This window comes from Mya arenaria, chromosome 9, assembly GCF_026914265.1.
Source record: "Mya arenaria isolate MELC-2E11 chromosome 9, ASM2691426v1".
Taxonomy (NCBI): Eukaryota; Metazoa; Mollusca; class Bivalvia; order Myida; family Myidae; genus Mya; species Mya arenaria.
Window position 1 is genome coordinate 23,506,073 of NC_069130.1, and position 21,059 is coordinate 23,527,131.

A 21,059-nucleotide genomic window follows, 5' to 3' on the forward strand; every position below is an offset into this window, starting at 1 on the left:
AATCTGAAATAAGAATTCCATTAAATGCTAACCCTGTTTGTCAAACCTTATTTATTTGCAACATTATGACCATAAATAATTTGCTTCAAGTCAATCGAAATGTCTTTTTCTTTGTTAACAAACAGATTATTTTTCTCTCATTCATTTGGCTGTTGCAATACAATTCCAAGACCTTTGAACATTAAGTGTATTATGGTGACCAAGTCACAAAAGCAGTATAAATACTGGAAACAATGCTTTCAAGTTGATAGAAAAAAAACACGCAAGTGTTATAAATAAACGAGTCATAGATATTGGACCAATTGTTCAGAACTATGTTAAAGTATAGAACGTCATTATCGTCATCTTTGTTAAATTTAAAATAATAACTGCTCTGGAAGTTAATAGGATACACTTTAGATGTGCTGTATTTCTAACTACCGTAATTCACCTAAGAGTTCGGACACCTTAAATTAATTTTTTTTTTCTATGTCCTAATACATAGAAAATTACCATTTTTACATTTTATTTACATGTTTGTTTAACCTGCCTGTTTTCTTCATGTTTGCATTTTACCACTTACTAATTTATCCGTAGTAATCAATGGTCATAATCTTATTTAATACGCCTATATTAAAGTGTAAATCCTTCATCAAGTTAATTAAAAAACCATTTTATACATGCATTGAACTGAATAAACACATTCTATCGGCTTCAGATCAAAGTGTGACGTCACATAACTTACAGTTATACCCACGAGGATCTCGTGGAGAGCATGGACATTGCTATGCAGGATTAATGTATAACTGTACGATTATTGCTTCTTACAGTCTATAAGTGTGGTACAAGTTTGAAAGTTTAATAATAATAATTATGGGTGTCCGAATATTTAGAGTGTCCGAACTCTTAGGTGAATTACGATATATTTGGGACAGCCTTTTTCAGCTGAACTATGTTAAAGTATAGAACGTCATTATCATCATCTTTGTTAAATTTAAAATAATAACTGCTCTGGAAGTTTATACATAGGATACAATTTTGATATGCTGTATTTTAAACAAGATATGGGACAGCCCTTTTCTGCTGTACTTGTTCATCTTTAAATATGTGAGCACATCTTTAAACATTTCACGTTCAAAAGTTAACAACAATATTGCTGATCACGTTGTTAACTTAACAAAGTTCCGAACAATCCGCCAATTGTATTTAAATACTTACAACTTCCGCAAGTGCTGATATAACTTTCCCGAGGGTGGTCAGGGACTTGTTGATGTTGGCCCCTTCTTTAAGTCTGGTACCCTTCGCTCCTGTTGAGTCCGCCCGTTCCGAGCCCGCTAAATCCACCAAACTGATCTTGCTCACCTAGAGGTTAGAAAAAGAATATTAAAATCTCCAATATCATAACAAAGCAGGGCCTTTTAACCAGTTCTTGGGAAGACACCCTTAGCTCTTTTGTGGATAAAAACATGTTGTTGTTTTTTCAAATATTTTGGGAACAAACAGAGTGTTTAATATGAATAGAGCAGTACAATATTTCACTTGGAAACATCATTTAATATATTGTGAGATTCATTATATAAACATTGAAAAAAATATAAAAAATAATTGAAAATGAAGAGAGTTTCAGTGAATTTTTTTGGGTAAAAAACAGGGTCAGTTCCGTTAGGAAGTAGCCAGAAATCAGCTTGGCCATTAAGGGTAAATAGGACTTGTTCGAAAAACAGACAAACCGATGATAGTATTCATGCTCTTTTTCACCTTTGTACCCCTTGGGTGGTAAAATCAGCTTGCTTAAAACCAACATTGAAACACACAAAGTCATTACAGACTTGAATACTAAAAGACAAAAGAAAATTTTTCAGAAAATCCGGAAAAATATTATTTCATTTAAAAAATAATATGAATTTGAAGATCCTTCTGAAATGAACCTGAACCAGACTGGGAAGAAAATGTCAAAAACTTAATATGGTTTCTTGTACGCAGGCAACTATTTTAATCATATTACGTGGAGAATAACCATGTATTATCCATTGTAAAACTTGATAAAGGTTTCTCGATCATCTCCCAACAATTAAATTTCTTCAAGCAGTCTGGACCACAGAATACTGCCTAAAAATTGTGAAATTTTCCCCAAAAACTCAACAGTCTGGAAGACCTCAAAATATTCTAGAAGTCTTTGAAACATTCACTAGGATATGAAATATGCCAGTACAAAGACGTTGCCATTTTCTTGGATCATGTTTTCGCCCACATGGATCCGGATATCCGAGACATTTATGGATATTGACTTATTTCCAGAATTAGATATTTTCTTGGCGATTCAGTTATATCGAGCGTTCTTATATTCTGAAATCCCTCAGCAATGCATAAAATGGCTTCAGATCAAACATCAAATTTAGAGTATAAATTGTTTCATTCAATTCTTTTGGATGCATCGTCTGTATAATCTTGTCATATTAGTTGTAATAAACAAATCTTATAGTCAACAGTGAAATTTTTAATTTTCTCATTTTTTTATTAGGTTTAAAATGTTTCATCTATTTAGAATCAATTTATCTATAATCATTTAATATGATATTATTCTATGCCTTAACTATTATGCTAATACTATTTAACTTTTTAATCTTATCTGAAAGCATGTATTTATTATCTTCCAGGCTCTGCATTGCATTATTGATATGTTATTTAATTTGCATTTTGTCGGAAAATAGCTCGCAGAGCTAGTGCTGTAATTCATTTATGTCTGACATGAAATAAATTTTCTTGTATCTGGATGAAAGAAAAAATGATCTTGTATCTTCTGTCAGATAAGCGAATTTTAACCAACGTTCTGGGTCTGAGTTTCCAAAGTGCAAATCTTATTGTCTATCATAATACTGCAATATCTTAAGCAATAATGGTGAAAACTGGTGTATTTGTATCAAGTAACAAGTTGAAATTATTGAGAGTTTTCCCAAGCATCTCCTCAAATTACTGAGTTCTCCAGAGCACCAGTAAGATTTTAACAGTAGACCATTGTCTTACTTTTTCTCCGGTCAGTTTTGTTTGTCCGTCCTTTTTCCTCTGTGAAAACACGATTGTGAACACAGCGTGGGATCTGGAACTGGTGGCGTTCATGTTGGTTGATGCTACTGTCCTGTAATCATACAAAACAATGGATGAGAGACGAAAGTGATTATACACAGAAACGCTGCTCATTTGTTTTTGAAAAGTGATCAGGGGGTATAACTCAAAACAAATTGTAATCAGAGTAAAAATGACTTGCTACACCTATGGCCATTGTCAAAGTGGACATGTGTACCTACACCTCTGGCCATTGTCATAGTGGACATGTGTACTTACACCTATGGCCATTGTCATAGTGAACAAGTGCACCTACACCTGCGGGCATTGTCATAGTGGACATGTGTACATACACCTTTGGTCATTGTCATAGTGGAAATGTGTACCTACACATATGGCCATTGTCATAGTGGACATGTGTACATACACCTTTGGCCGTTGTCATAGTGGACAGGTGTACCTACACCTTTGGCCATTGTCATAGTGGGCATGTGTACCTACACCTTTGGCCATTGTCATAGAGAACATGTGTACCTACTCCTATGGCCATTGTCATAGTGGACATGTGCACCTTCACATATGACCATTGTCAAAGCAGACAGTGGACATGTGTACCTACACCAATGGCCATTGTCATTATGTACATGTGTACCTACACCTTTGGCCATTGTCTTAGTGAACCTGTGTACCTACACTTATGGCCATTGTCATAGTGGACATGTGTACTTACACCTATGGCAGTTGTAATAGCGGACAGTGGACATGTGTACTTACACCTTTGGCCGTTGTCATAGTGGACAGGTGTACCTACACCTTTGGCCATTGTCATAGTGGACATGTGTACCTACACCTATGACCATTGTCATTATGTACATGTGTACCTAAACCTATGGCCATTGTCATAGTGGACATGAGTACCTACACCTATGACCATTGTCATAGTGGACATGTGTACCTACACCTATGACCATTGTCATAGTGGATATGTGTACCTACACCTATGACCATTGTCATAGTGGATATGTGTACCTACACCTATGACCATTGTCATAGTGGACATGTGTACCTAAACCTATGGCCATTGTCATTGTGTACATGTTTACCTACACGTATGGACATTGTCATAACTGAAATGTGTACCTACAACTCTGGCCATTGTCATAGTGGACATGTGTACCTACACCTATTGTCATTGTCATGGTGGCAATGTGTACCTACACCTATGGCCATTGTCATGATGGACATGTGTACCTCTACCTATGGCCATTGTCTTAGTGGACATGTGTACCTACACCTATGACCATTGTCATAGTGGATATGTGTACCTACACCTATGACCATTGTCATAGTGGATATGTGTACCTACACCTATGACCATTGTCTTAGTGGACATGTGTACCTACACCTATGGCCATTGTCATAGTGGACATGAGTACCTACACCTATGACCATTGTCATAGTGGACATGTGTACCTACACCTATGACCATTGTCATAGTGGATATGTGTACCTACACCTATGACCATTGTCATAGTGGATATGTGTACCTACACCTATGACCATTGTCTTAGTGGACATGTGTACCTACACCTATGGCCATTGTCATAGTGGACATGTGTACCAACACCTATGACCATTGTTATAGTGGACATGTGTGCAGACATGTGCACCTACACCTATAGCCGTTGTCACAGTGGACATGACCTTGTGTACCTACACCTTTGGCCATTGTTACAGTGGACATGTGCTACTATGGCCATTGTCAACATATGTGTGGATATGTGTACCTACACCAATGGCCGTTGTCACAGGGTACATGACCTTGTGTACCTACACCTATGGCCATTGTCTTAGTGGACATGTGTGCGGACATGTGTACCTACACCTATGACCATTGTCATACCGGACAGTGGACATGTGTGCCTACACCTATGGCCATTGACATAGTGGACATTTGTGCCTACATCTATGGGCATTGTTATAGTGGATATGAGTACCTACACCTATGGCCTTTGTAATAGTGGACATGAGTACCTACACATATGGTCATTTACATAGTGAACATGTGCGCCATGTTTCATCCCTATATTGTTCATGCCCATTGAGATAAGCAATTTTGAGAAGTTCGTATGACACTTATGGACTAAATATTCTCATCAGCGAAACCAGCTTTGACAATATCTCTTTGCCTTTGAAATCTCAACTAAAATGGACTTCTTTAGCAAATATTTTTAATTTAGTTTTTTAATATTTTACGAAATATCAATCAAAATATAAAAGATAAAATTAGGTCTAGACATCCATTTATTTAAGTGTTCCTGATTCAGCAATAACAGAAATGTCATGAGTTAAATATCCAATATTTCAAATTGACCACATTTCAGACATTTATGGCATCACAAAATCTCTCAAATTAAATGTTACATTAAGAAGTCACATGTGTATACATCTAGCCATAAAGCGGGAGTGCATGTAGTTTATTGTAGTGTTATATTTCACTAAAGTGCGGAAGGTACAATGTATTCTGATTGACATGGAAATCTCAACAGAAATTGACAGACCAACCACTTTTCTACTAGACCATGAACTAGCCTCAAAGCTTTAACCAGAACACTTTTTAGCAAACACTAAGTAGGGGGAATAACTAAAAAATTATTGAGGCCAGAATAATGGGCCTTTCTGTACATATTGTCTATTTCAACATGTGTACCAAGTTTCATAAAGAATATATATTGAACAGTTTTTGCCAGAACTTATTCCCAAGGATTTTTTGTGTGTGACCACCACAACCCTGACGCCAATAGCAACACCAAAGCCATGACAATGCCTCAATTTTATTGAGCTAAAAAAGAACATTTTAAAACTGATGTACTGGCCAAGGTAAGTGTTCTGAAACTTCAGGGGCGCAACTTTGAATGTGCGCCCCCACCACCAAAACAAAACTAAATATGGTTAAAATGTAAATAGAGGGGTTTGAAAATTTGGGTTATTTTTTTCTGATATGGCAAATCTTTGAAATTGAAAAGAAAGGTAACTAGAGTAAACCTGGCAATGCAGAATAACCAAACTGAAACACCAATACGCACCTCGCCTTATTTCCTTCATCAATCAGGTTGTTGATGTCCTCAAACGACTGCACAGCGAGCTTAGAGAGATCCTCCACATATGGCCCCAGGGATGGATGTTCACGAACACGTAGATTGTCCTTGTTACTCGGGTTTAACAAGTCCTTGACCTTTTCACAATAGATCTCGAAGTAGCTCACCTAGAAAGGGAGATATTAATGATAATATTAATAATATTTATAATGATAATTAACAATAATAATAATAATAATAACAAAAATGACGATAACGATAACCATGATGATGATGATGATTACACACACCTGGGACGTTTAATAGAACATTTAGGGTATATGTATATATAAACAGCCCAAGACTCTTATGCTTTAAAAAGGAGAGTATCATGAAGACCTTGGACTCATTTTAATAATGACTTTAGTCGATTTTAGTTCTAAATTGAAATTATCTTATTATCAGATTTTTTAACTTTGTTCCTCAAATGTGTGAACTCAACTTTTACCAGTATTAAAAATGGGCACAAAGTTTAGGCAATAAAAAAACAACCTTTTTGGCATTTGTGACATTTATACAGATTTAAGATTATTGAAGTACGCCTAAGATTGTTAATGAAAATATTTTTTTCCTGTGGCAAAGGGATATAATCTGACAATTATACACATATAGGCTGGAGTGATGGGCCTTGGGACACATATCTTATTCTTATCGGTAGCATGTATTCTACATTTCATGAGAATGTCTTGAAAAGTTTCAATACTATCAAAAAGTTGGAGTTTAAACAATATATCAATGACGAGGATCGTCAGTGAAACTCAGAGTAATGAAATTTTTACAAAAAAAAACCCAGACATACAAAAAAACTTTTCCTTTTCAGGAAAGAAGCATACCTTTTTCTTAAACTCTATAAAACGATATTACAGAGGTTTCATTTATTTGTTGTTGTTATTATTATAATTAAAGGCCACTGTAAGTTCTTCTAGTTTTTTTGTGTTTTTTTTGGCAAAGAAAATTATTTTTTTTTGTCAAGGTAGACTATGCCTGCTGTTTTTTGTTTGTTTTTATTACATATTATACAAAAAAAAAAATCTATTCATTTTTCTCAGCTGACTTATAATGATCATTTGTCTGTATGTTATAATCTTCACAGTTCCTTTTCTGTTGTATGTTATAATCTTCACAGTTCCTTTTCTGTTAAGTTCAAAATTCCATTAAAATAAAAGCTGTAAAACATCTGTTTCTGCCTCAGTCTGCGCCTAAGCAGATTTAGTCTGATTTAGCACAAACAGGATTTCTAATAATGACATTAAATATAATAAAAAAAACTGACATTTCCCCAAAGTTTTCCACATAAATAAATAATGAGCTTAAATCTTATTACCAGGATAGTGGAAATATTTAGTTTTGCAAATCAGAAGAGAAATTTCTTTTTGAATGTCACTGCACATTAATAAAATAATTGAATAACACACTGCATTTCTGTCTCCATAATGAAAGTCATTATAGTTAATCTCATTTTCTAAAATGAACTGCAGTTCCCATAAGCTTTAATCTGACATTCTATACAAAAATTAACTTAATTAAGCAAACTCGACCTTTAAGTATGACCTTGACCTTTGGCAAATTCTGTTTCAAATATTACATTCAAAACCTTTTTCTTGCTACTCAGGCACTGATCCTGGACTTTACCTTAGTGGTTGCATAAGCTTTTGACTTAATTGAAGCCCTCCAAAGTGAACATTATTTTGTTTTAAGAGTTTGTAGGGTTTTTAGGGGGTTATAATATTCCCCCAATAAATATTTACAATTTCTAGTCCAAAATGATGCATTTTGGGAGTAATTTATTACTTTCTTTCTCCTATATTGAAATTAAAAATAAACTTGAATGACCCAATAAAATCATCCAAGTTTATTTTTAATTTCATTTAGGAGAAAAAATGTAACAAATTACGCCCAATTAAAATGCATCATTTCGGACTCCCTGAATCTTATTGACAATTATAATACTTGTTTAAAGGAAATACTGCATTTGCCAATTTTGGTTCCATCAGGTGTCTAGTCCATTTAAGACCCACAAGTCATGTTCGATGAACCTCCTTGACCTGATCGGATTAGAACATACAATAACTTAAGTTACAAAAGTTGGTATAAGGAAATACTCTTTGAGACTCATATCAGCTTAAACAAGCCCATTTTTTTTTATAATTATCATCTTTCCATCAGGAACTATAGTATTATGGTGATATTTCAGCGTACTTTTTTTGAAACAGTAGACCACACCACCTGTGTTTAATTGATACTTTCTTAAAGCTCAGGTGCAAATTACCAGTGCTTTGAAATCATTCATTAATACTAGTTGAAAATAGAAACTGCATCTTAATAGATATTTTTTTTTAAAATAGTGCCAAGCGTTAATCAATCATATAAAATGATGTTTACGTCATCGTTTTTCAGGACATTAATGTTACCACCTTACACTGCTTACTTTCAGTATAAATTGGAAATCCCAAACTTTTTTATTCCGTCCGCTCCAAATTTTACCCGTTGATTAAAATAAAATTGTCAGGGAAAGTAAGACAACTCCTTCTACATAAACTTTTCATCATTTCTGTAGCCAGTCGGCTTTAACTCATCCAATCGTAAGCGCTGATTTTGTATCCAGATGTTTGATTTGACAACAATGCTGAAGAAACATTGCTGACTGGTTACATTTAGGTTATTTCTCTGACAGCAAAACAGTAAAATCAGTTTTTTATTTTTTATTTTTTATTTTATTTCCTCCACCTACGAACATATTCAATCATGGCGGTTTGTTAAACAAACAATAAAAAATAAAAGGCCTCAAGTCAAAATTTGCGATCTCTGGGTATTTCAGAACTGGTATATTTGAACATGGGACTAGCTGTGTGTGTGTGTTTAATCAAATAAATGCTGCAGTGAACAATTGTTCACCAAGTTTTATGTTAATATAATCTTCAACTTATGGCAACCAGCATAGCACCAACAAAACACTGTGTCTGTAACAAAACTTTGACTTTTTCTTCAAACAAGAGTGCAACTGAGAGAATGCCAATGCTAGTCTGGTATTTTTTCAGTCAAACAAGGGAGATAACAGGACAAGCTAAAATCTTATAAACTAATAATTCATTGGTTATGTAGCTAATAATACAATAGTAAAATTAAATTAATAATTTAATGGTAAAAGAGCTAATAATTAACTCATTTGGGTAAAAAAGCTAATTATTCAATGGTAAAATAGCTAATAATTCAATCATTATGGTAAAAAAGCTAATAATTCAAAGGTAAAATAGCTATCAATGTCAATATTTCAATGGTTTAATTTCTGCTTCAGCTAATAGTTCAATGGTAGTATAAAGCTTAATATATAAATCTAAATACTGATGCGAAATTAACTTCATTCATGACATATGTTCGAGTTCTCAATTATATATATATATATATATATATATATATATATATATATATATATATATATATATATATATATATATATATATATATATATATTTTATTTATTTATATTTCGTGGCAATATTTAATCAGTATGAACAACTAAGGCTATTCTGAGAAGTGAGAAGTTATTGTGTTTTTTTCAACATTATCTTGTAAATGCCAATGAATAGAGACATATTTCTAATCTCAAAATTACCATTTTTATTGAACCTCACACATCACACCATATTAAACAACTCGAAGACTTGATACTTTGCCAAGCAATTACATCTAGGTGCATGGTTCAGAAAGACAGACTATCTTGTGAAATTACGAGCCAGTCGGCAGAGGCGCAATCAAGAAAATTGGGTTCCACCTTGACGATTGATTGTGGAATAATACAGCTTTATTGCTTCAGAGAAAGACAGACAAAATATTAATGCCATGGTTATATGCAGGGCTTTTTCTGCCCATTTTGGGAAAAAGACCCTGGACATTTTGGGAAATTTTGCGTCGTGAAAATGCCAAATTGGGAAATTTTACAGTTAAGAGAAAAAGCTATCTAGTCTCCTGCAAATTAGGAAATGATTTAATATTAGTTTATTTACCCTTTAAAAGACCCAAAATGTCTGAAATATCAATCCTTGGGGTGTAAATATCTATTGCAATAAATCATGACAGATAATTCATACTGATCTCTGAATGTGATGAAAATCAATGATTTCTGAGATCAATTATCAAAAAACCTTTACATCACATGATTTATTAGGATGTTGCAAAATGAACCAATACTAATCAAAAGACTTTCTAAAAAAAAAAAAAAATTTTTTTTTTTGATTGGGATTTTTTTCTGAAGATTGGGAAAAATACCTTATATTTTGCTTTGGGAATGGGTCTGATAGTCGGACCCGTGGGTACTATAGAAAAATCCCTGATATGTATCCTGTTTATATTGGAAAGAGAGATGACAGATTGATTGGTGTTTGCACTTATTTTTGACCAATGAAAGTTCAGGATTTGTCCAGTTTTGTCTCACTGCCTCATTGCTGCAAGATTCATTTTCTATAGATCACCAAAATCGACCACTTACATATACAGAGAACTCTGCGTTACATAGCTACCCAGCATGATTTGTCACAGATTAGTCAGGTACCAACCAAAACCTTGTTAGATATTATTTTACTGATGTTTTCTGAAATTCTCATAATTTCAACCTAGCGAAAATAGTCAATATGAAATTTGCTCTTTCCTTAAAATCACCAACATCCCTAACATCACTATAGGTGCTTTGATTTTTTAATAATATGCTTATCAGGAGGACTTCCTAAATTCCTTGTAACATTTGTAACATTGCGATTTGTTTTTAAATCAAACCAATCATGGAATCACGGTTGGTTTCTCCCTTACATCACTTTAGGCGCATTGTTTTTTTTTAACTATTCGCTAATCCATGAGAACTTCCTTATTCCTTATAACACTACATTGACATTGGCTTCAAATAAAACCAATCATGGAATCTTAAGTAACTCTCTCCTTACATCACTATAGGTGCTTTGATTTTTTAATAATATGCTAATCTATAAAGCTGTTCTTATTTCTTGTAACATTGTGATTTCTCTTTATGTTCTCACCTCTACAGAGTAGTTGGTGTCGGCATCAGACACCTTTATCTTCTCAAAGAGGTCCTCACAAAGCTGGAAAATAATGAAACATTTATTAAAAACAGTAACACACAAAATTGTTGAATAAGAAACACTTTAAATTTACAAATTTAAGTTTAAAACTGTAATATATGATGAAAATCTACCCATCATGGTATAACTCTTACCTGAGGTATGATCCCCTGCTGGCCTTCATCACTCTGACCCATCATGGTATAACTCTTGCCTGAGGTATGATCTCCTGCTGGCCTTCATCACTTCGACCCATCATGGTATAACTCTTACCTGAGGTATGATCTCCTGCTGGCCTTCATCACTTCAACCCATCATGGTATAACTCTTACCTGAGGTATGATCTCCTGCTGGCCTTCATCACTCCAACCCATCATGGTATAACTCTTACCTGAGGTATGACCTGGGCTTCATCACTCCGACCCATCATGGTATAACTCTTACCTGAGGTATGATCTCCTGCTGGCCTTCATCACTTCGGCCCATCATGGTATAACTCTTGCCTGAGGTATGATCTCCTGCTGGCCTTCATCACTCCGACCCATCATGGTATAACTCTTACCTGAGGTATGATCCCCTCCTGGCCTTCATCACTCCGACCCATCATGGTATAACTCTTACCTGAGGTATGATCTGGGCTTCATCACTCCTACCCATCATGGTATAACTCTTACCTGAGGTATGATCTGGGCTTCATCACTCCTACCCATCATGGTATAACTCTTACCTGAGGTATGATCCCCTGCTGGGCTTCATCACTCCGACCCATCATGGTATAACTCTTACCTGAGGTATGATCTGGGCTTCATCACTCCTACCCATCATGGTATAACTCTTACCTGAGGTATGATCCCCTGCTGGGCTTCATCACTCCGACCCATCATGGTATAACTCTTTCCCGAGCCCGTTTGTCCATAGGCGAAGATACACACATTATAGCCATCGAATGCATGTTGTAACATTTCCATACCAATGTCACTATACACCATTTTCTGGTCTGCAAACTTGGGGTCATTTGCCTGGAAAATAGATAGATGTCAGTTATGACAAGAGCATCATGTGGTTGCCAATGTGCACCTGTTTTTTCTCTTTCAGATAAGAGGCATAACTCAACATATTTTTAAGCAGGAGTTATGGGACCTGCTACACAAGTTTGTAATGTCCTAGTTCAGATGTGCACCAAGTTTAAAAGTAATTTCTTAAACAGTGTTCAGATATTGCTAAAATAAAGGTGCAAAGTGCAGATATGTACCAAGTTTCATGTTTAATATATAAAACAGTTTCGAGTGAACCCCAACATTAAATTTCTGCATGCAGTCGCCAACACATCTTCAGAACCCAGACATAATAATTCCAATTAGTCTACGGAATGTTTCATGTAAAAATAGGATAGTAAAACTTCGTACTGTAACATCAATATTCATATTCTTCCATAACTTAAAACCAAGGCTATGAATATAACTTTACTTTTTATGATGAAAACAGACAGAAAATGGGGAAAAAAGGATAGTAAAACTTCGTACTACATTAAAATTCATTTTCTATAATAACTTATCACTATGGCTATGAAAATATCTTTATTTTTTACCATGAAAATAGACAGGGAATCGTAAAAAGGATTGTAAAACTTTGTACTACATATTTATTCATATTCAACCATGATAACTTATAACCGAGCCTATGAATATAACTATACATTTTACCATTAAAAAACACTGTCCCTTGGAAAATAGGATAGTAAATTTTATACTACATGAATATTCAAATTCAACTCCAACTTATCACCAAATCTATGAATATTTCTTCACCATATACCATGAAAATAGACAAACTAATAAAAAAGAATTAAAGAATAATATTTATTAAATAGATCTTGGAGAAATGCATGGCATGTAAGTATGTTAGATATAAATTTTGGCCAGCCATCTACAGAAAAAAGAGCAGGCCAACATGAAGGCCATATTGGCAACATGAAAATGCAAAGACTTATGGCGCTTTTGTTGGTAATAAAGAAGTTTTGGTTTTATATCTGTTTCATGAACGGTGTATTTGTTGTAACAGTTTCAAATAAAATGCAAACCAGTTTTATTGTTTGTTTTATGAAAACTGAGACTGGTTTTTGAAACTATTAAAAAACCCTTCAGAGCTGGTTTCATTGGTTCATTCCATCCGATAACTAGTTCACTTTGAACAAACAACATGGCAGACAGAAATTCAAAACATGTGTTGATATAGGCATCTGCGACCATCTGCGGTCTCATTGTTTTAAAGAAATTCAGAAATGATGGCTACATGCAGTCAAGGCCAATCATCTTGTTGAAACTGTATACAAAACCATGCATTTGTTGTTTCAAGCAAAACCTTCGAAACACCTGGTTTCCAAACAGCCAAAAAGCTTGAAACCAAATCTGAAACTAGTTTGGTATAAAAAATGCAAATACCAAGTATATGCTGCCTTCTACTACTGACACTGTAGATTAAAGATGCACTCTTACTCCCTAATCAGATTTACCACAACTAATGATATTGTTTTAATATTCCAAAAAGGATGAATAAATGTCGAAAACAATGGATCTTATGAAGGGAACCGAGTTAAATTTGAAAAAAAATGTGCATAAAACAAAATTGGTATTTCTACCTTATGAGACTATAGAAGACCACAGTAAATCTTTTAGCATTCACCAATCATTTAATATTTTTGCGCTTTCTGCAATTAAATACACAGTTACAATTTTGTTAACATTAAACAATATTTTGTTTATTAGCATTATTTAGTTAGTAGTTAAAGGTCTATCAGTCAAAATTGATATTTGTTATGCATGTGTATGTATTTATTTTAAATAAGAGTGTCACTTTAACAAGTAAGCCTTCGAAGAATAATGCACCAGTCAATTGTAACCACAGCTGCCCCAGGTCTGGGGGTATACCAGTGGTAGCCGGGGAAATGGGCGGTGTTTTTACCTTCCAGGTGGCACCGCAGTGCCGAGTGAATGCGGTGATTTTGTCTTCACGCCAAATATAGCGGGGAATGGGGCTTACTAAGGGTCCCTATGGTGCAGGGGTATTTGGCAGGGAGTTTACCAGCAGTTCGTGATTTTACCCGGGCTTGGCTTGACCAAAAGTCAAAGTCCCCTCTATACCCCAGACCTGGGGGGCTGTGTTTACAATTGACTGGTGCATAAAATTACATGAATAACATGATTAATGAACAGAAAATTTGTAAAATCCTTGATTGTCATTGGACCACACAAAAATGCAAACACCAAATAGTTTTTGCGATAACTGGGTCTAAATATTTTATTGAACACAAGTCATGATATGTTTCTTCTCATGAAAGGACACATTCTATGCACCTGTCCTCTGCAGATGAAAAAAATAGTGACATGTTCTTAAATAACTTAGTGTTTGCCCAACATTGCCAGCCAATTGCAGGGGCGCTAGATTTTTAAAATCTTTCATTTCTTATTTTTGAAGAATTGTTACTTATTTCTAAAGACGACTCTTCAGGATTACCGTATTATATCATGCATAGGACGCGCTTTTTTACCCCCAATTCTCGTCTTAAAAATTGCCTGCGTCCTTTCTATGCTATTAGAATTTTATCTGTTTTTCCCATTTTTTTCCAAGTCCTTTTCAGGTCGAAAATATCAAATCTTTTCAAATATGCGAAGGTGTGAAAAACACCCGCTGTCTGTCATTAGAAATGCATCAATAGAACAAACTATTGCGATGGTAATACCGTATGGTTGTTTGTTCCCACTTTACCCGACGTGCCTTCCACTGGCAAGGCTAATTACTGACACGCATTAATTATGCCGACAATTAATCCGCGCAGCGACACGCCTTAACAAAACAATCATCAGTTTTGACAATACACAGTTGCGATTGCAACGGCTGCAACAGTTGCAACGGTTGACTGTTATTCAGAAGGCATGTGGGGACTATTGCAACGGATGCAACGGTTGACTGTTATTCAGAAGGCATGTGGGGACTATTGCAACGGATGCAACAGTTGACTGTCAGTCAGAAGGCGTGTCGGGAATATTACAGCATTTGTAATATGCGTGAATGTTCTCAAAATGTCAAGACATATCATTGTTGTGTACGCTAAATTACCAAAATACGATGATAATTATCGAAATACACAATACAGTTATAGAATTATGCCTTATATACAATTTTTTGTTTGTTTTTTACTTCAATATATGTTATAAATACTTTACCAACCTCAAATTTTCGGCTCCGATTTTGACATTTTTCCACTGCGTCCTATCTTATATATTAAGGGTTTTTACCCGTTTTTCAACTATTATTTTGCCTGCGTCCTATCTATGCTAGCGTCCTATACATGATATAATACGGTAAGTATTTTAATTGCTATAATTGCGCATGCGAATATAGACACACCTACTGTTTGCATATGCAAAGGCGCAATTTTAGTGTAAACACTGATTTAAATTACGCCACAATATCTTGCTTCGATTGACAGGTCTTTTCCACAGGCATAGTCAGCTTGATTTAAAGCTGATGCAATTTGGGAGGAGCTAACACTAAGTCGGTTTGTATTTATTAAGTAATTTCTTCGTGAATAAGAAACAGCGGTTGCTTTGCTGTGCTCTGCTTCCTTATGGTTATTTATTCACAAAGAAATTACTTAATAAACTGTAACCTATATTTAGATTCTTTTGTTGCATAAATTTCAAGGAGCGTTAAAGTGCTAAATAACAAGGCTTCCTGTTAATGAATTTTTTATACTGTTATTTTTGTGTTACTAGAGAGGGTAAAAAGCAGAAAAGACAATTATTGAGAATTCTAGCGAATAAGAAAATAATAATTTTTCTAGAGTTTAAAAGTTGATTACATAATGCTGAGTCATCATTCAGGCAGAAAATTAATTTCTAGCTGTCTAGACCTATAAATGTACAATATGCCATTTTGTATGGATTTCATTTGAAAATCAACTTTCATGGCCCGGCATCTGTCTTAATAATGTCTTTTTTGCAAATGAATAATATTTGATTTTTCTTTGGCCCAAATTGTTGGTTTGTTTTTCCAGATGCATGGCCTGATGATAGGGAGGTTTTGAATTAGCAACCTGATGTTAAACAAATTTTGGATTTGGTATGGCCTTAAAATAATTGGCCTTCATATTGCCAAGACCTATTTTCCTCAGTACCTTACACTCATTAACAAGAGTGCCACAAAGTGAACAGAATCGTCCATCTGTTATTGCTCTCATTTAAAAAAGGGGTATAGCTCAGCAATTATTAAAGCCAAAAACATGAGCATTATGTACATGTGCTTTTTGTCTCTGGCAACATGTGTACTAAGTTTCATTTGAATATCTTCAACAGTTTTATTAATAATGGCCAAGGTAAAAGTTTTTGCATGCCAACACCAATGACACTGACAAAAGGGATGATGACAACAACACCACAAGGCCACAACATTAACTTAACTTTCAGTTTTCAAAAAAAACAGACAAGCTTAAAATAGCAATAGTTGAACATTATCAATTTTCTTCATCAAATTCTAAACAACCACATGGAGGAAACCACAACAGACCTCTATATTGACGCAGTAGCCGATCAATATTGGGAGATGATTAAACAGTAAAATACTGGAAGTCTCTATGAGTCTTTGCGCTGACTCAGATATTTTTTTCTGCATTCCCTTAGAAGTGAGCATGACTTGAATGACTAGTCTTTATAGATTCTCCAAGATCAATAGTTTTAGCAGGCAGTGATGGAATAATTCTCGATAAACATTCTGAAACCTGCATCCCAACATGTTTGTTGTTTGGCCCAATTGTCAGCAACACTCAAATGTTTAACAAGATCACTGCAGACCAAAATTCCAAGGCTTGTCTGCTTTTCTTTAATCACATATCAAAGGGACATAATTCTAAAATTGTTCAACCTAGAGTTATGTGCCTTGTTGTGCATGTGTGAATTGCCTCTGGCAACATGTGTACCAAGTTTCAGTTGAATATCTTGAAAGATTTTTGAGTTATGGCCAAGTTTAAGCACAACAAGACCACTGTCAACGACAACAACAACGACGTGAAGGCTTTCAGTCAATACCCCAACGTTTTTCTTTTCACAAAACTGATAATTTAAAAACAATAACAAAAGAAAGAAACAAACAAAACCTGTTGGCTCGATCCCAGGGACCAACCAAAATACTTCAAGCCTTGCGAATATTTAGCCAAGCGGGAATGTTTACAAAAAGTAAAACAAAATCAGATTAACGCGACCAGCTGCTTTTTGCTATGACGAACACTAGATATCTTCTAATTGGCAGACGTTTGTTACAAAATCAGTCCAAATACGTGGTACATAACAGGAGATACATTTTTCTGACGTATTACATAATGCCAATATTTTTGATAATGTTTGCCTTTTCATATTTTAAATGTCCGAAATAAAACCTACTTTTTTCTTATAAACAGTCTGCATTTATACATGCTAGATGGTGCACCCAGACCAATTGAGATCTCGAACTTTCCGAAGCCCTGCTGGTAATGATACATTTTCGAAAATATTTCTATTTTGACCGTGCCATCGTAACTTTAATCGGGTATCACATGATCCCCTGCCGAAGTTATGGGCCCTGATTATACATGTGGGGATTGTCTCTGCCACATACTGTGTACCAAGTTTCATTTGAATATCATTAACGGGTACTGAAGTTTTATCAGATGACGCGTAGTTGCACTTGAGTTATCTTACCCAGGGTCAGGATTATACATAAGAGTTTTATGGGTCTGGGAAATAAACACATGTCTGTTATGCAAAAAATATTGATATTCAAGCACCATCAACAGGCAAAAAGTGCTTCCATCTTTATTTCATTTTTTTAATAATCTATTTGGAGAATTCGCTAAAGTCATACAATACTATGAAAACTATAGGGTCAAACAATGCCAAGTCCATTTTCTACCATTATTTCATTTCATGTGAACAAATTCACAGTGATAACAAAAGTACTAATAGCGTCAGGCTGATTTCATGGCAATTTTCTCTACGGTCACATTACATAATTTTGATGACAAAAAAAGTACACAATTTTAGCAAAAAAGACAAATTATCAAAGAAAATTCTCAGTACAAAATTACTGTTGGCCAATTATAACTAGCTAGACAATTATGTTCATAACCTAAGTCAATAATGGTCATCTGCATCCATTTATGGTCAACCAAAGCCAATTATGACCACATCAGATGCCAATTTGTGTTCCCTCCAAGATTTTCTGGCCAATATTCAATGAGATATTCATAAAAGATTCCATTTGGGATTTGTGACTCAATATTGCACTCTGATCGCCAACGTACAATCAATACTTCACAATCCTGATTGTGGAATATGACGATTTATCCTCATTATAGGAAGTAGATATTATTTGCACAATGAATAAACAAAACAGCAGCAGATTTTCAGATTTGCCAATATTCAGCCATTTTATGCTTGGGTTCCAACATGTAATAAAAAAAGCATTGCATAAATATGATGCAGCTATTTCGACATTATTTTACCAACATCCGTACAAAGTTGGACAGCCTAAAAACCAAATAAGTTGTTAAATTACTTTCAAAACATTTTTACAACCTCACAGAGATAAGGGGCGTTACATAATTCATAAAACTTCTCAGCCATTTCTTAACATCAGTCATTTCTAGTCATAGAAGAGGCCGAAGAAGTAGAAAAGTAGATTAGTGTTATTAGCGTTAAAGTTTGTATATTCAATAAAATCCATGGAAATAAAGAATTGCAGATATTTTGAGGTTATTTTAGAGTATGACCTTAGTGGTATACTTGACTTAAGGGACTAATTTAAGTAAGGACGTGACTTAAATTTTTTATGAATACCGACGCAGAAAAAGATATATGTATAGTTATTGTCCACACAGACGTGCAGGGTAGCGTGTCAATCCCCCTGTCATCAATTCAGATAGAAAATATGTGTTGTTCAAAACATCGTGTGACGTGTGACTTATCAAAGTTAAGTGTTTACCATCACGTCTCATCCTTTCATGGGATTGCCAGACAGATATAGATTTGATAATTGAAAAAGGCCTCAGACGAATTTATCCTCCAAATTACCATTTAGTTATCAATTTGTTTTATTAAGTAAATGTTTTTGCAAATAAGCATGTGCTAGTATGGAGACATTCAGGCCAACACTAAGGAAGTTATAATTTATTAACGCTTCACAAAAGAAATATGATGGAAGCCCCGTTGTAGCCGATAGAATGTTACATTGAAATAAGATGCATTTTATACAAGTTTTGAGTCAGATTTAAAGAAACGTTCTTCCCTCAGCCCCCCCCCCCCCACCCCCAAACCTCTGGTGCCAATAAGGATATGCTCATGTATGTCCATATCTATGCATTGTACAACTCTATCATGACCCTAACTACTGTCTATCTAAGCTATCATTAAGACTCTGACTCCAAAATGTCTAGAATTCCAGTTTTATAACTTAATAGGAGCCTAAAATACTTGCTTTTTTCCATTTAGCAAGATCAAACGCATGAAGGATTGGTTGGTTTGATTGTTTTACCACTCATACTGTCAAGAAAACTGCTTTTAAATTGAAGTTCAAAGAAACTAAAAACCTGATGAAGACCTTTAAACAAAATGTTCTCTGAATGTTTCAACAATATTGCCATTTTATAGATGGTCTACTTTTCATACAGAACGTGAAAATGGCTGAAAGCAGAAATCCTTGAACTTTATGCCAGCTCACATGGGGGCCAATTGAGGCCCCTTGGCAGGTCCAGGGCCTTAAGGGGGATGAAGATCCTTGGTTTTCAGCCTTTTAAGAGCCCAACATCGCATTTAAACATAATTATATGTACAAATTGAATAACACAAAAATCCTGAAAATCCCGGATTCTGTAGATTCTCATCCCTGTTTTTGAAGAAAATAGTCAAGTTATTACCAGTGCCTTAGTGCCATTAGCAATGCCGTTGTTGTCATGCAAAAAGTTGTTGGCCATTATTTTATTTTTTTTAAGAGATATTGACATGAAACTTGGTATGTACATAACTTTGACACTACCAACATGTGTGATATGTCCAATAACTGTGGGTCAAATAATTGTGAGTAATGCCCCATGGTTAATATTTTCATTCACTTGTCTTTTGAAAAGATAAAACTTGAAGTTCATATTGTGTAACCTATGTGGGTTATGACATCATTGTTTATTTCAATATTGCGTTCTGATTGGATGATGTCCTCTGACCAATGATATATGCCATTACAATTATCAGCTATTCTTTTATTGTATTAATGGCGATAACATTTCTTTTAGAACAAATACCTAATTGCAGAAGATACTGAAGTTTTAATCATAATGAATTGTTATCTAATATGTATATATAAAGATTGATGGCATTTTTTCTAGCGTTTATGCTAGGTATGATGACTTGTTCAACTGTCCTTTAATAATAAATTCTCTGCTTTTGAATACTTTTCTAACTTTGAATCAAAAAGACATAATACATGTTTAAAGCTCAAATAAAGGGCACACTTGCAAATTTCCCAAGAAGCACTAAGCGTACTTTATGGAATGTGCTTGAATGACTTCCTGCGTTCATATATCCTGAAATACCTGCGTCACGTTTAGCTCCACACTAAAACCAGGGTTATTTTTATACTTATATCATTTTTCTCTATTGTTGGTATCTAAGAGTAAAAAAATATAATATTAGTGCTTTCAGAAATGTGATTGACCTGGCAGCTGGAGGGCTGAAACTTTTTCGGCCATGGGTTTATTGGCTCTTTGGGTCAAAAGCGCACTGTTGTA

At 34.7% G+C, this 21,059-nt stretch overlaps 1 protein-coding gene across 3 annotated transcripts in view; it reads right to left on the reverse strand.

The window, feature by feature from the left end:
* The window catches only part of LOC128246433 (kinesin-like protein unc-104), a 111,461-nt gene that overhangs the window by 62,841 nt on the left and 27,561 nt on the right, over positions 1-21,059 (reverse strand). For all 3 annotated transcript variants that reach the window (XM_052964627.1, XM_052964628.1, XM_052964626.1), the window contains exons 5-9: positions 12,088-12,267; positions 11,207-11,269; positions 6,129-6,307; positions 3,004-3,115; positions 1,198-1,341 (exon numbers count right to left, since the gene is read on the reverse strand). In XM_052964627.1, the coding sequence (XP_052820587.1) occupies positions 1,198-1,341; positions 3,004-3,115; positions 6,129-6,307; positions 11,207-11,269; positions 12,088-12,267 (678 nt within the window). The remainder of the gene's footprint in view (positions 1-1,197; positions 1,342-3,003; positions 3,116-6,128; positions 6,308-11,206; positions 11,270-12,087; positions 12,268-21,059) is intronic.